Below are 17,326 nucleotides of genomic sequence, written 5' to 3'. Positions count from 1 at the left end.
GTCATAAAACTGGGTAGAACCAGATTGAAGAGCCAGGTTTATGGCGGGGCCCCACTGGCGGGGGGGGTATAAACGCTCCAAGCCCTGAGGAACCAGATGGAATGGAGCGGGATCTCTGCGGGAGAAACATTGCGTGTTTCGGAGCAGCATGAGAAACGCTTCCACTCAGCCAGATACTTTAACCGAATGGACGATTTTCTACCACCCCGGAGAATCCCGTAGAACCGAGGCCGAACAACGTAACTCGGGTCGGTTTAGCCACGCAGGAGTCCTGCTGTGAGGTGCAGGGATTACAAGACCAGGTGGTGAAGGTTGCCGTGATCCCGCATCATGGGGTCTGTGCCAAGAGGGTTGCTACCGACAGGTGTAGCAACATGGTGTGCCAGTGCTGCCCAGGTTACACTGGAGCGAACCCGATCAGGGGCGCTCTGTCCCTGCGGAGTTTGAGCAGGACCTTGTGAACCAGCGGGGACAGTGGACAGCGTACGGCAGATGGCTGATCCATCGCCTCAGGAAAATCCTCCAAGACCGAGCCTGGGGAGAGGCCTTGGAACGAGGAGAATTTCTCTCTCTCTTTCCGTTCTCGCGAAAGCGAGGAGGGCTATGCGGGGGAACACCCACTTCTGGAAAACGGAATAGATAAAGACGGGAGGAAACCACCACTTGTGAGACAGGAAGGATCTGCTGAGACGATCCGCCAGCTGAATCGCCTGGTACACAAGGCGGACTGCTCTCAGCTCTCGGACATGGATGTGTCAGGCAAGCTCTTGCGCTGACTGAAGGCCGTGAGTGCGAAACTACACCTGGTGCGCACCCAGCCGAGAGATGGGCTGTCTGTCATGAGGGACCCCGAGGGGTGAATGAAACAGCATCCCCGGATACACCGGGGAGGACGCCGACTCCCGGTCGGGAGCCTAGGCTGCTTGGGGGAAACGAGACGACCACGAGTATGCCATCTCTGCCCGGGTGGCACCCCTAGGTGAGCCACGATTGAAGTGAACAGAGGCAAAGCCTGGTATGTTTAGTTGCAAACGTGTAGACAGCCATGTGACTCAGGAAACCGAGGCAAGAGCGAGCCCAAGTTGGCGGGAAGGTCCGTAGACCTTGTACAATTGTTACCCTCGCCTGAAACCAAGACTGAGGAAAGCAGGCTCTGGCGAGTCTGGAGTCCAAGACGGCCCCAATGAATTCCCTTCCCTGTATGGGAATCAGAGTGGATTTTACTATTGATCATCAGGCCTAGACACAGGAATAGGTTCGTGTCGGTGCCCACATGACTGGTACTTTGGGCCCGGGGGTTCTTCGAATGAGCCACTCGTCTAGACACGGAGAACGTGTATCAGACGGTGGCGAAGAAAGGCGGCGACTACAGCCATGCACCTTGAATACCCCTGGGCTGTATAGAGGCCAACCGGGAGGGCCGTATACTGGGAATAACAATGGTAGGCCCCAAACCGAGGGTACCTTCTGTGTGGAAGAGAAATGGCAACGTGAAAAACACGCGCCCTTCATATCGAGGGCGGCGTACCAGTCTCCGGGATCCCAGGATGGGATGACGGTCGCCCTGGGTACCATGCGGAACTCATCTGCATCGTGACTTGTTGAGTTCCTGCAGGCCTAGGATAGGTCTGAGACCTCCCTTCGCTTAGGGGAATAGGTTTCGCCCTTAGGTACTTCCTGTATAGCTCCGATGAGGAGGAGCGTACGCACCTCTTGCCAGAGGAATCGCTCGTGAGAGGGGTCCTTAGGAGGGGCGAGGATGGGTAGGTTTTTGCCCCATTGGTGGTCAGAAGGACCCTAATTCTGGCTCCTTTGGGGTGCGGATTGATGGCCACGACCGTGTAAGCCACGCCCGCTGGCCATGTCCTGACCTTGTCAAGGCGCAGGGTAAGAGTGGAGGTTGGGGGGAGGGATAGCTCAGTGGTTTGAGCATTGGCCTGCTAAACCCTGGGTTGTGAGTTCAATCCTTGAGGGGGCCACCTAGGGATCTGGGGCAAAAATTGGTCCTGCTAGTGAAGGCAGGGGGCTGGACTCCATGACCTGGCAAGGTCCCTTCCAGTTCTAGGAGATTGGTATATCTCCAATTATTGGGGATGGAAACGTCGGCGCTGAACTACCAGCGTGTGCATGCCGAGAGAGAGAGAGAGAGCAAAGTGACCCTGCTGCCCTTTAGGTTCTGCAGCCTAGGGCCAGTGTTGTCAGAGAACAGGCCTGTGCCACTGAAGGGCAAGATCTGTATAGCGTGCCGCAGCTGCGAGGGAAGGCTCGATAACTGGAGTCCTGAAACGCGCCGCATGGCAACACCCGAGGCCAGAGTCATGGCAGCGGAGTCAGCTGCGTCCAACGAGGCCTGGAGGGAAGCTCTCTCCAGCTCCGTCCTTTGCTGCAGGAGGGCATCGAACTCTTGACGGGAGTTCCAAAGAACCGACTCTGTAAATTTGCCCACCGCCACCCACAGTAGCGGATAAGCAGGGCTTGCTGGTTCGCTACACGAAGTTGCAGGGCCCCCTCCGGGTACATCTTATGGCCCAGTAAAACAACACGCCCAGCCTCTTTGGATTTAGGGGCTGGTCGCATTTCGATTAGAGGAGGGCCGGAGGGATATGTTCCTGCCCCCGCCTCATCTGGGGAGGAGGAAGAAGAAAGGCCCGGGACAAGCGGGTCCTGTGTGGGCTCGAGCTCCTGGACGACCTCCTGATCCGGTGGGATCTGGGAGCCCGGTGCCAAACCGGGGGTTGCTCTCTACCGGTTGGACGGGGACGACTAATTGTCACCTCTGGCACCCAGAGCTCGGAGGGAACGGAGCGAGATGGGATCACCGGTACGCCTCTGGCGTGGTAGTACACCCACGGCGTCCAGAATGACCACTGATAGGTCTCCTGGAAGACTCTGGAGGGCACATCGGAAAACAGAGTGCTACGCATATGAAGTGTCCGCACGGGACGAGACTGATGCGTGGCTGGATGGCCCTGGAGGAGCTGAAAGCTCTTGGTAGAGTCTCCGTCTGTAACTGACGTCGCTCGATGCGGCACCGGGGATCGGTACCGGTAGACAGAGCTGCCTCCCTCAGGAGCTGTTTAAAACGAAAGCCCCGCTCCCTTTTGTTCACGGATTAAGGGCCTCACAAATGCGGCACTTATCTGTGAGGTAAGATCCCTCGAGGCACTTAGGAGAAGATCTCTTGTCGGCAGCGGCTTGTGGCCGGCCGAGCATTAGAAAACCCTGTGGACCAGGCATCGAACCCGGCCCCGGGTGAGGGGAAGGGGATAAATCCCAACCCCTGTAAAATAAATACACTATACTATTCTACAAACAAACAGAGTTAACTACAACTATAAACAGAACGAGAGAAAACTACGAGTAGCTAGGGAAGTGGAGGTCAGCTGAGCTGTGCTCCACTGTTCCAACGGCCGTCACGGGCGGAAAGAAGGAACTGAGGAGCGGACGGGCCAGCTGGGGTATATATCCTGCGCTATAGCGGCGCCACTCCAGGGGGCGCCCAGCCGGCCCGCCGGAGTTGCTAGGGTAAAAATCTTCCGAAGAGCCGTGCACGCGCGGCACGCATACCTAACTGGAATGCATAGGAGCAATCACTCAAAGAAGAACCTCCTTTATCACAAGGCACTCTAGTTCACCCATCTTATTATTTAGACTTCTAGCATTTGTGTACAAGCACTTGTCACTGTTTATTTGTCTGCCCTTTTCTGATGTGTCCAATTTTTTTATGTGAATGTTTCTTGTCTGATCTGGCCCCTAGATTCTCCTCTTCCATCCTCCGCTCCTGTCTATTGATAGAGAACCTGGAGATTCTCTATCAATAGACTCTCCTCTAAGAGAAGTCTCTGTCTGATCCACGTGCTCCTCTGCAGCAGTCGGCTTTCCCCCATCTCCTAGTTTAAAAACTGCTCTGCAACCTTTTTAATGTTAAGTGCCAGCAGTCTGATTCCACTTTGGTTTAGGTGGAGCCCATCTCTCCTGTATAGGCTCCCACCATCCCAAAAGTTTCCCCAGTTCCTAATGAATCTGAACCCCTCCTCTCTACACCATCGTCTTATCTACGCATTGAGACTCTGAAGCTCTGCCTGCCTACCTGGCCCTGCGCGTGGAACTGGGAGCATTTCTGAGAATGCCACCATAGAGGTCCTGGATTTCAGTCTCTTCCCTAGCAGCCTAAATTTGGCCTCCAGGATGTCTTTCCTACCCTTCCCTATGTCATTGGTACCTACATGTGCTGCGCCCCAGCACTACATAGGTCTATCCAGATGTCTTGAGAGATCCGCAACCTTCGCACCAGGCAGGCAAGTCACCATACGGTTGTCCCGGTCATCACAAACCCAGCTATCTATGTTTCTAATGGTCAAATCTCCCATTACTAACACCTGCCTTTTCCTAGTGACTGGAGTTCCCTCCCCCCGGAGAGGTAACCTCAGTGCGAGAGGATACCCTAACACCATCTGGAAGGAGGGTCCCAACTATGGGAAGGTTTCCCTCTGCTTCCATTGACTGCTCTCCTTCTCTGGGCCTTTCATCCTCCTCAACAGCGCAGGGGCTGTTTGACCAGAGATAGGACAATTCTACAGTGTCCCGGAAAGCCTCATCAACATACCTCTCTGCCTCCCTTAGCTCCTCCAGTTCCGCCACCCTGGCCTCCAAAGCCCGTACGCGGTCTCTGACAGCCAGAAGCTCCTTGCACCGAATGCACACATATGACACACGCCCACAGGTAAAGCTTGTATTTCAACTTTACATTTTAAATGAAATTTTCATACATATAATATAGGGCTTCTGCAATCCCTCAGTACTCACACTTTCATTTCTGGTCTGATACTCTAGCTACTTGGATTCTGTTCCCAGGTCTGCCAAGGACTTGTAGTTAGGATGACCAGATATCCAGATTTTATAGGGACAGTCCTGATTTTTGGGTCTTTTTCTTATATAGGCTCCTATTACCTCCTACCCCCATCCCGATTTTTCACACTTGGTGTCCGGTCACCCTACTTGTAGTATGACCTAGGGTAAGTTGTTTGATCTCTTTATGCCTCAATTTCCCTATCAGGGTAATAATTTTTACCTTCCTTTGTTAAGTGATTTGAGATCTATGGCTAGAAAGCACTGTATGAGTTTACTTATTGTTTTAGTAATAGCCCACAAACTACTAGAGTTAGTTTAATACTTTATATATCAGAAAACTTGGATTCCCTGCTGCTTCTAGTGGCATAAAATATTGTTTCTAGGTCCAGAGCGTCACAAGATAGTGGTCACTCAGATCAGGCCAGAGTGATATGTGTCCATGGTCCATTTTTTTGTGATTTACAATATCTAAAAGTAAATACTACATACCACAGGGAGGCTGTGGATCTCAGCCGTCCAGTGTCATACCACATTCATTTCTACTCTGGTGGTTCATCAGATATCAGTCACTGGATCAATGGCTTATCCCTTGGATTAGCAGTGTTTGTTTTAGTACTGGCCAAGGACTTAATATAGCATGTCTCAGAACTCAAACTAATGTACCTTTAGGTCTCTGGATAGGACATCTTGCAGATACATTAGTATTTATATTGTAGACAACTGGAAAAGAAAGAACTTTGTAGGTCATCTAGCACATCCCCCTGCACTAATTCAGGATCACTATTCACACTAAGCCATAAATAGCTTATCCAGTCAATTATTGTTGGCTCTTTGGACTAAGATTAAAAAAGAAATAGTCTAAACATATTATTTTAAATGGCACGTGTGACAAATTTAGAGGCATTGAGTGGGGGTGGGATGGCTCTGTATGGCTGCAGTTGGAATCTCCAATAGGCACTATGCCTCCTTTAGGCACGCTCGCTATCAAAGATCCTTGATATAAAGGGGAAGCTCACTCACTGCTACACCCCCTGAGAAGGTGCGGAGTGAGTTCCCTTTCATGGCCAGAGGTGTGTGCAGATGTGTGAGGTTGCAGTTTTATCCTGCCGCTGCATGGAGAGCTGAAAGGGTAGAAGGCTTCTTGTGCCTTCTTTTCACCGTCTGTACCCACGCAGGATATGGTCACCATCTAGTTCTTTACATTATTAAATTCTTAGGGCAAGAACTTACTTTTTTGTCTCTACATTATTATTTTAGTGGTAATTTATTGACTGAAAATATAGAATCCTCTTGTAAATTTCATATCTTGGACAACATTTTACATCACTTCCTGGTTTTAATATGCTTTATATACTTGACATACAAATTAAGGGCTAGCTTTTAGTCTGTGTTAGAGGCTGTTTTGTACCTCTGCAGCACTGCAGGTCAAAATTGGAATCTTGCTTCAATATACGATAGCAACTGAAACTCTGGTGAGCAAACATATGTAGTTTTCTTTAGGGCTGATGGGAGTATCTGTGTCCTCCTGCAGAGCAAAGAATATGTTCCTTAAGTTTCTAATGTGACATCCTCTTTTGTCATTATACTTTATAATATAGAATTATGGTTTAACTTCTTCCTCTGTAATGATGTATGGTATGATTTTAGTTTATAACTCACAGTAAAATAGACCAGAATTTTCACCTTTTGTATCTACAGCTGTGTCTTGACTTTTGCATCTATACAGATATAGAGACAAATTATTTTTTGGTATAAAGAGGTACAACTCTACTTCCATTTACACCAGCAGAGAATTTGGCCCATAGTTTGGACGTTTGATCATGGGGTTATTAAGCAGGAATTTCTGAGTTCTACGTCTGGTTCTGCCATTAACTCTCCAAGCGCCTAGAGAAAGTCACTCTCTCTCTCTTGGTGTGTAAAATGGGTATAATATTTACTTATCTCACAACAATACGATGAAGTTTAATTATTAATGTGAGTACAGTGCCTTTAACACACAAAACCTTAAGTGGTAGGTTTTCTCTCACATATCAATCTACCTGTCCACAATATATTTAAATGGACAGATATGGGCACACATGTAGTACAGTTATACATAATAAGAGAGAGATGCATGTGCAGTATGTTAGATATACTAATAGTTCAAAATCACTATTAGGAAACACTATGCTGATGATAATACAGCATGCACCCTGGGTCACTCCCATAGGCCATTGCCATAAAGAAGCAAGCTAGCATGAATTTATTCTTGGGATTGAAAGCTTCTTAACCCTCCTGATGAGCAATGTAAATTAAGTTCAAAATGTTGTATGTTTCTCAGGTTAGCTGTAAATCCAAAGTAAGCACTTGTACTGTATTTAATAGCCACCACTAGAGCTGGTAAAAAGGATTCCTTAGTTAAAAATATCCTAGAGTGAATTTTGAATTACCTTTTAAATACTTAAATTGTCAAGATAGCATTTTATACAGGTAGAGGTTTTTAGTATCTTATTCCCTAATGTAGGTCAATTAAAATTATAACACTTTCTTAAATTTGAATCTCTAGATCAAATGATTTTATAGTTGTACATTTTCCTTCTGTGTATTTATTTCAAATGTTAATAAAGTTTTCATCTACAAAAGGTTTACTATTGACAGAACAAAACTCTTCCTTTTTAAATTATGACAACTACTACTGTTTCTGTCGGTAGGTAGTGGAGGACATGCTAGAGGACGAGGAAGAAGAGGATGACAGAGATGACAAGGTAATTATCTTTCCTAGCACTTGGGTACCTGGGGATGGGAGAATTTAGACATGACACTGTTTTTACAGACAGTTAAAGAAGGAGTTGAAGTGTTTTAGTCCAGAAAATTGGACAGAGCTGTTTATCATCCTAACAATGCTACTGTATGTTGTAGGAAGGGATAGAGGACTATAAATCCTCTTCTTTTTTTGTCCAGAGCTGGGTAAAATATTTTTCTGCCAGGAACAAAAATAATTCAGCTTGTCTGGAACTTGATAGCTCTTGTGAAGATAACTGCGGTGACAACTGTTTCTGAAGGACAAACATTTGTCCTGTCTTGGGTATTATAAATAGGGCTGTACTTTAGGGGGGGAAATGGTGTAAAAATAGTAACTCCACACTGGTTGAAAATGGGATATTGCCATCTGTAATTTTCAGTGAATTACTTGGTAGAAGAATAGCTGATATGTTCTGCACTCTGTATGATATTTAAATAATTACAATTCTCATAGACGTCTGCTTGATTTGGAGCTGGCATTGTGGCCCAGCAAGCTAGGAGACTGTTGTGGATCTTTCAGCCTTTGAGAATACATGGTTCAATTCCTGGCCTGCTGGTTGAGTTGAGGATTGCAACCACAGTAAATAACAACTCGTTTTCACATCTTATTGAGCCAAGCTTGGATTGGTTGTCCTCTGGGGAGAGGGAAAAACCAGAGGGAGGAAATAAGAATGACCTCACTGAAACAATGGAGTGATGGAGAGACAAGTGCGGTGAAAACAGCCTTGTTGTTGCCTTTGGGATTTGCATACCGAAAAATGAGACATGAAAGAGAAAAAATACAGATTTTAAAACAGCTTTGAATTAAATACAGACAATTTTGACCTTCACAAATGTTCTCCCTAGTTCTGTTATAATAGAGCAATGAATTCTTTTTTTAAGAGAGGAGAAAAACAGTGTATCTTAATTTATGCCCTTGACCTTTGTTTCTAGTAGAGATGTACAGTTATATACCATTGTAAGAATTCGTATGCTGGCAGCAAGTATTTGAAATGTCAGAAAATTCACTGTGATTAGTTAATCCCCTGAATGATTATTTTTCTGTTAGCTAACCCAAGATTTGAGGGAGGATAAAAAAGAAAGAGTATTTCCCTCATTCTATTGCTAGTTCAAACATTTTAGAATTGACAGAAAGATATATGAAATTCTTCTGTACATCATTTAAATCATTAGCTACATAATTTTGGAATAATCAAACACTGTAATAACATTCTCCTTTTTACAAAACACGTGCTAGTTTTTAGCACTAAATGATATGAGCATACACTTCTGGCAATAAAATACATGATTTATTGCAAAGGTCAATCATGTAGGTGTAGAGAGCTTGTATTTTAACTCAACATGCAAGCTCTGAATCATCATTTCTCTTCTGATAAACACTGATCTGCCATCCATTTATGGCCATTTTCCCCTGCTTGTTGCTGCTTTATTATTAAAGCAACTATAAGAGCTTCATCCTAGTAGTACAGTATGCGTATTCCTGGAAATGTTAATAACTCTGATCAATTCACAAAGTACAGTAATTTAATAATTGTAGTTTGTCAGTCTATTTACCATTTAGTTGGGAAGGGGGGGTGAGTTATTAAACAAATGATAACCCTTTTTAAAAAGCCCTTTACAGTCTAACTAAAGTAGATGCCAAACAGAACATACCAGGTTAGAAATAACACCAAATCTCTGGAGCTGTATCAATTGTAATCTAGTGTTTAGCTGTCTGAAACTGACACCAGAGTTCTAACACACTTACAGATATAGTTACCAACGTTGACTGAAGGTGAGTGCTTAAATTACTGTGTGAATTCAGTGGTAGTCTTTATTTAATGCCTAAGAGCAGTGCATTTCTTATATGAAAGGCATGTAGGTTGATTTCTATAAATTCAAAGTCTTGTTTCATTAATATGTAAGTTTTATTTGAGCTCTTATAATTCACTATGCTATCATGAAAATCACATCTTGAATGGAAAAGAAAATGAAATACATATTTTTTATTTTAAAAAATGCTTGTACTGTACAGTGTAAACAGTTATTCTTAGAATGGACATTTTATTTCAGATACTAAACTATAAATCAGATAACAAGCTTTTTTTTTTTTTGCCAGTTTCCTCCTTTAAGTTGTATCATGTACTGTTTGCTGATGAAGATGATGATGAAGATTTTTAATATTGGTGTGTCTGAATTGAAGGAGCACAGTGCTATACTCCTTTTTTAAATTCATAGATTCCTAATCTTAAAGTTTTGTGCATCATGAAATTTGGTGAGAAAACAAATGCACGTTTTGGAGTACTGGCAGGTACTGACCTCCAGCTGTCATTACTTCTGTTTTCTCATATGGTATAATAGTAAAGTCAGGTCAATGGGTCCTCTTATGGGATAAAAGTAAAAAGATTAATAAATGTGCCAAAGCCTCACTTTAATTGAACCTGAAGCATATGTTGCAAGTATGTAAAATATGTCCCAGATGTTTAACCATGGCCAGTGTCTTTGCTTTCCCTGATTACCACAAGGCAGCTATTAGTCCTATAACCTTTGGACTTGCGGGTAAATGGGGTATTACATGGCACAAAAATAAAGCACCTGTTTTCCATTCAGTAAAGACCCCTGGCAGGCTTTGCCTAAGCCTTTCCATATGTTTTCATTTAGCAGATTGTTGTGCGATTATGAAAAGTGTCTTTCTTTAGAGCCAGTATAGATATTAGTCACTTACTCACAATGAAAGGGCAACTCATTGGCTACTTGATGAGGTCCGTGTGGGCACACACTGAAATAGGTTATTGGAAGTGTGGTGGAGGGCTGTTTTTAACATCCCTATATAAATTGCAGAATCACAGAAGTGATAAATTGAGACTGATAACTATCCAAATGTTTATGATTAGCTAAAATAATAGTTTGTAAAATCTTTTTATTAATAAAGACCTTAAGTACCTGTGTGGAGTTTAATTAAGGTTGGCAGGGTACAGTTGTAATTAGGTTGTTGCTTGTTTCCTCAAACCTTATTTTGGTTTTGTTCCGGATTTACCATTTTACATTTTTATTTCACCTTGCAGTACAAATAATCGGACAGGCAAGATTAAAGATTTAAGGTTGTGTGATGCCTAACACTCTTTTAACTAGAGGACATTAACATTTGTTTTCAATTGAAATATGATTAATACTTAAAAACGTCAAGTATACTTAATGTTATATCAGTTACAATCTGCTGTTCAACAGTGGGACACCACTTTCTTAATAGTATTACTTACTAGTGTGCTTTTAAGAAGTGAAATGCTGTTGCAGTTTACTGTTTGGTTCAGACATTTGTCATAAATTTAATACTCATATTTCAATAAGATAACACTGCATTCTGCATTCCATATGTTCTGTACTTTTCAATAAACCTGTGCCAACCACAAATTTACAGTTTGATCTTTTTTTTTTTACCCTGTTCCAAACTCTGACTCTGTGGTTAATACAGTATCTTTGCAAATAAGGGTTAGTTAAATTACTTGGTGTCAAGTTACCAACAAACCATAAAATGGCTTTTTACAGTGTTATGTAGTAATAATATTGTGGTTAATGTGCGTAATCTAGTCATCTAAGTAATGAAGTTAAGATTTCTTTCTGTGGCTTAAGAAGTTTTTAGACATGCTTTTCATATAGCCTCTTACGCTTTTAACCAGGTCCAGGCAGTCACAGGGACTGATGGGTGAGGTGATGAGCATCTAGCTCAGCATTTAGCAGGAGGCACTCAGCACTTTGCAGAATCACACCCCCAAATAGTAGTAATAATTCAGATTTGTAAGAGGAAAAAATATGTGAACTCTGGATTTTAACTATATTAGTTAAAAGGCTTTATTAAAATATTCAGGTCATTTGCACCTTCAGCTTCTTTCTCTAACCATTTGTACTTTGTTTGGAAAAATCTCTGTAGTTCTAAGTCAATATTATCATGTATGGAGATAACTTGATGCTATTATAATGAAACATAATTGGGTTAAAATATATTTTTAAGCTTTTAATCATAGCTGCCTGGACATACCAACTTTGTTTTCAAGCCCAAACATGTTTGTAACCTGCCTCAGAAGAATGTCTGTGCATCCTGAGTAGATCATGGGGGTTGGGGGTGGGAAGGGAGAGAACTGTGATATGATATAAAAGAAAAAGATTCTAATCTGTCAACATGGCAGTTATTTTCTATAAAAATAAATGCTCTGTAGGAAAAAAAATAGGGGAGGAGATGGAAAGGGGATTTTTTTTTTAAAAAATTGAATGGAAAAATCTTCAGACACACTTATGGTTTGATTCTGATCTTAGATTCTGTACATGTATACCACCTAAACAAGAAACAATATATGCGTTTGAGCATATTGAGTGTTTGAGCCTCTAACCAAAATTGTAGCTGTATATGATATTGCTGTCCTCTGAAAAGTTAGTTAGGACACATACACTTATTTAATATATGTGATTGAATAATCTGAATAAATATGTGGCTAGAATAAAACTGAAACTTTTTATTGCTCTCTGCCAATTATTCATTTAGGGTGATATTCAAAAATCACCATAAATTGGGCAAGTAAATGGGCTTTATGTAGTTTTCCTACATAGGGGAAGGGATGATGAAAGCCACTACCTCTAACAAAGAGGCCAGTATGGCAAAACCAGGGTTCCTTTGCCTCTGCTGCTTCAGCCTATAGGCTGGAATAGCAACTTATGTCCTTCCCTGGCCCCTGCGCAGGGGTTTTGTGGCCACTGCATCCACACTGAACCACAATCCTGGCGCTTGCCTCCCTGGCACTCCAGTCCATGTGTCCTTTCTCTCCCCGGTCCCCAGAACTACCCCAAGGCATGTGGAGCTTTGCATGAGCACCTCCCAAAAAGGCAAATTTCACCCATGCCTCTGTCGGGTATTAGTGCCCCCTCTGGTATTGTGTATCCTGGACATATTTCATAAACGCAATATATTCTTTGTGGGATATTATGTGCATGTGTGATAGTCTCTGGGGAACTTTGGGTCCATAAACTATTGAAAGGATCACACTCATCCATATATGTAGTTTTTTCACCTGTGACTAATATAATATGGGTAATATTCTTCATTTATTAAGTAATTCAAGTAATTCAATAAGCTATTACATCAAATAAATTATGCTAGCTGTTACAAAATGTGACATAATTTTACCCCTGCAAATTTTTTTTATTTTTTAATATTATTTCCTATGATGATTAAGCAGATTAAAATTCCTTTTTGTCTAGGGAAGGGTTTATTTTTGTACTGACTACTCATGGAAAGAAGTATAAGCGATGTGCCTCTAGTACCCCTTTTGTGACTCAAAAGAAGGGAAATATTTATTAGCCTCACCCTTGGGACCTTAATGTGAATGTAGGCCTAATAATTGTTTGACTCCTAAATTACAAAGAGGGCATTCATTCATTATAGCATTTTAGAAACCAATGGGAAGAGCCATTTCTGACCCTCAGAGAAACTTTTGAGACTGTGTTTAGGTTGAAGCACAGGAATGAGAGTCTGGAGATGTGGGTTCTATTCCAGCCCCTGCCGCATACCTCCTGTGTAGCTGCAGGCAAGTCACATAAACACCAAAGTTTGAACATTTTGACATAAAGTTAGACAGACATCTACATCTCTACTTAAGCTCTTTTATGGTTCTCCACCTTAGCCTTTCCAAGAGCTTATTGGGCACAGTGGTGGATTTAGCCTGATATATCCAACTTGGATGGAATCTTCTGAGCTGAGCACCCAGAAAAAAAGTGATTTTCAAATACAGGCCCAGAGCATAAAATAACCTTTTATCTAATTCTATGACAAATCAGAAACATTGTAAAACTGAGGCACAACTTTGTGGGACTATGATTGGGTGGGGAGTATACCAGGTCTTTGCCCCCCCCCCCCTGCGGGAGGCCCACTAACCTGCTGCACCCAGCCCCAGGAAATATTTCTCTGAGAAGAAAAGAGCAGTGAGTATTAGACCTCCAGGCTTGTCTAGAGAGGCATTCTGGGAACAGCCATTTTGGAAACCATTGAGATCTGGTCCTCAAGTAGGTAGAAGGGCTGGGAACCAGGAACAGCCAATCAAGGCCCAGCAGATTGAAATAAAAGGAGCTGCTTAGCAAGAGAGTTCCTGGCTGGAGCCAATGGCATAAGGAAGGATGAGCCCTCGGCCACAGCCAAAGGAACCAAGCCAGGCCCTGTTTCTGGCCACAACCAAGGGCAGGCAGCAGGACCCCTACTGAGTTAATTTTGGAAAGAGAATTAAGCCCAGACCATTTTAGTTATAATTGATCCTGAAGGGCATGGAATGTTTTCTAATTGAGTTTGTTGTACCAGGGAAGGTGTTTGGACCATGTGACTCAGCCACAGGGCCAAGCCACAGAAGACCCACAGGGGCCACCTGATAGCCTTCAGGGAGTGAAGAAAATGGCAGCACCATGCCCAGATACCAGGAGGCACTCAAAGAAATTAGTGCAACACATCACAGGTCCTTTTGAACTTTCTAATCAGGGGTGAGACATGCTAGCCTAGGGGTGAGTGCTTTATGGACACAGTATTAAGAGAAGTGGGAGAGAAACCTGCAACTCACATGGAATGGAGCGGATTCTGGCATATCCCAGCAGAATGGTTCTCTGTGAAATGGAAGGCATGTCATGCTCGTTTTTCAGTTGAGGCATGCCAATAAGGGTTATGGCATATCACAAGTTAAAATCTAGCTTGTAAATCTGTGATGTGCTTTTCTTTTCACTGAGAGGCATGTAACAAAAAGCTGCAATCCTAACTACAAAACTTTGCAGCACAGCTGATCAAACGTTGCTGTGCTTTATGCAGTAGCCGTTAATAAGATGTATGAGAATGTGAACAAATATTGTGCAAATTGTATTTTGTGCTCACAATTTGTATATGTTTTATACGCTGTTTGGACTGTGCAGTATCAGGATAAAAATGTTTGTTATTTACATAATGCTAATAGCTGTTACTAGCTGTTTTACATGCAAAGAAGTAGTTAGAGAGATCAGCTAAACAAGATACAATCCTAACAAAATAAAACAAAAGAACATAAGTGAAAAATCACCTAGAGACTAATGTGGTTTGAAAAGACAAATTTACCATTGTATAGTTGTCTCCATGAGGACAGAACTCCCCACAATAGAGAGCAGCCTCAGGAGCTGCTGAGCTTCCATGGATTAGCAGGCAGAGAGGCAAATTTGTCATAAATGGAGTTCCTAAATAAATAGTACATATAATCAGCTCTAGGCTACTTCCTTTTCATTGTATGGATATATATGAACCGTAAGAGCCCTATTATCCCCTAGGAAACTGCATGAGACTGCATTTATAGTTTTCTTCATAAAGGAAGAGGTGTGGTTTGCTCCATCCACCCCAGCAGAAGTAACAGCTTCTAAACCTGACACATCACCTGTGATGTCTGGAGACCTTGTGCCTCCTTCAGAAGCCATGTTTCCAGGGTTGGTTTCAATAGCCTCTGCCCCACATAACCAGCTTTCACCCCCAGGTGTGTGTGTTCCATATAAGGGAGGGGAGAAGCATGTTAAAGCACAGAGTTGGAGAGGGTACAGTGCTGCCAAGAGCAGCCAAATCCCAGGCCCATCCCTCTCCTACTCCATGGAGCCCAGTCTCCAGTGGCAAAGGGGATGATATGGCTCTTAATTGCTAATTTTTTATGGATTTTCTGTTTGTCATTTTGGTGCCATTTAACATCTGATACACACAAAACATATTTAACATCCTAGTTCGCTAGTATTCACAGTCAAAACCAATGAAACCACAAGGCCTAGGCCTAGGGCAGCAAATTTGCAGGGGCAGCAAATTTATAATAGCATTTTTGTAATCGCGGCATCAGTGACGCTGCGATTCTACCAATCATAGCGTGTATTGAAACCACCAGTGATGGCGTGATGCCATTTAGTAAACATATTCGTGAGAATCCTAAACGTTAATAATATGACCAAAAGGAAGAAATAAGGGGTTCTCAGTTTTGGATCCATGTGTGGTCCCTCGCTATAAGCGAAATGGTTCTATTCAAGCAAGGGTCTGCTGTACTTGTAATTTTATTTATAATGAAACTTGTAAATGTTCAATTATTTTAATTATATTTAGATTCATTTTAGTTCAAACGAATTTGTAAAAAAACTAAAACAAGTTCATATGGGGCTGGGGGCGGCAATTATTTCAGGGCCTAGGAGCGGCAAAATCATTAATCTGCCACTGAATGAAACTGAAGGCTAAATTCTTTAAAGAATAACACTTCCATAGTTGTGCACAATAGATATCCATTCCCCTGATCTACCTATATATATATATATATATATATATACACCTACACTTACATAACTTTAAAATTAGAATTCATCATGTTACAATATATAGAAAAACATATAAATGCTCACTAATTTCCTTACAGCACTCTTCTTTTAAATATTAGGTGCAACACAGGCATTGGGGTGGTATCTGTTATCTGAATGATCAAGTAAATGCATGTTTGAGCATTTTGGGAACAGACAAGGTAATATGATAGGCTAACATACAGCTGCGGCAGTCTGATAATGTAATGTTTTTATTGATTGTCTAACTGAGTAACTACCATGGGTATTAGGTTTGCTTGTCACAGCGTTTAGTGCCTGGGGTAGTCGAACAAGTTACTTTTCCATTGAGTTGACCTCAAAGTCCCCCAGTCTTTGAATCAGACGCCTCAGATTTCATACATTGGCAATTTCTTTCCTTTTCGAATGGGCTATATTAGAGAAAATGTGTCACCTTTTGCACCATGTAATACCAAATCAGATCAGAATTCCTGCACAATTGTGTCAGTGGAAATCTAATATTACAGACCTGCTTATCTCTAGATAGCACATGGAAAAATAAACTTACACAACTGACAGATTTACTTGATTTACAGATAAGTTATTTGTAAGTAATCAAGGTAAAGAATGTAACTGGATTATTTTCATACTTTTCAAAAACAACATCAGTAAAATGGCTGTTAAAGAAACAGAGCTTAAATATTTATCCCCCCCCCCCCTTTTTTTTTAGTTTGTCCAAGTCATTAGGTAATAAAGTCTGGGATGTGGGGGAGGAATATTTTGCATTAGTGAACTGTTGTTCGAAAGGCTAATGTGTTTGAAAAAACAAAATTTATGTAATCCGTTTATATAAAAGTAACTCTAACAGATATGTAATGGCCTCTAAATAACATGAAGTTATGAGAAAAAGTCTACTTGGAAGCTGATGTTACTCTCTAAACATGATTCATTTTTATTTTTCTCTAATAATCTGAAAAAGTCAAAACATGAGCTACTCAGCAAATATGCTTTTTAAGTATTTTAGACAGGATTTCTTATGAATGTTGTAACCCTTTTAACTTTGCTATATGTTACTACCACATGTATTCTGTTACACCTTTAGTGCACCATATTAGCTGTCATTCAAAATTAAGTGCAGGCATGTTCTTTGTTGACCTTGAAATATTTCTTGATTAAAACTTTAAATAATGGTAACCGTATGAGAAGAGAGATGGCAGTCCCAGGGGACACTTCCTTCTCTGGTTTGTGGCTGTATTATTTAATTTTTTGGGATAGTCTAACATATATAATGACATAAAAATGTTGTGGAGTTGATTCTGTGGAGTTCCAGCACTGTTGTGCTGTCCCTTCTTGGTAAACAAATCACATTGGTATACTTCAGATCAAC

At 42.1% G+C, this 17,326-nt stretch overlaps 1 protein-coding gene across 5 annotated transcripts in view; it reads left to right on the top strand.

The window, feature by feature from the left end:
• The window catches only part of MCTP1 (multiple C2 and transmembrane domain containing 1), a 445,369-nt gene that overhangs the window by 375,895 nt on the left and 52,148 nt on the right, over positions 1–17,326 (top strand). For 3 of the 5 annotated variants that reach the window (XM_045022331.1, XM_045022332.1, XM_045022334.1), the window contains one exon: positions 7,542–7,595. The exons of 1 other annotated variant lie outside the window; for it this stretch is intronic. In XM_045022331.1, coding sequence (XP_044878266.1) covers positions 7,542–7,595 — 54 coding nt within the window. Of the gene's footprint in view, positions 1–7,541; positions 7,596–9,730; positions 9,868–17,326 lie in introns of those variants that run through there. One more of the 5 variants, XM_045022336.1, reaches the window with a different exon arrangement.

This window comes from Mauremys mutica, chromosome 6 (assembly GCF_020497125.1).
Source record: "Mauremys mutica isolate MM-2020 ecotype Southern chromosome 6, ASM2049712v1, whole genome shotgun sequence".
NCBI lineage: Eukaryota > Metazoa > Chordata > Testudines > Geoemydidae > Mauremys > Mauremys mutica.
The sequence above is the reverse complement of the archived record's forward strand: the minus strand, read 5'-3'. Positions and strand labels throughout refer to the sequence as shown.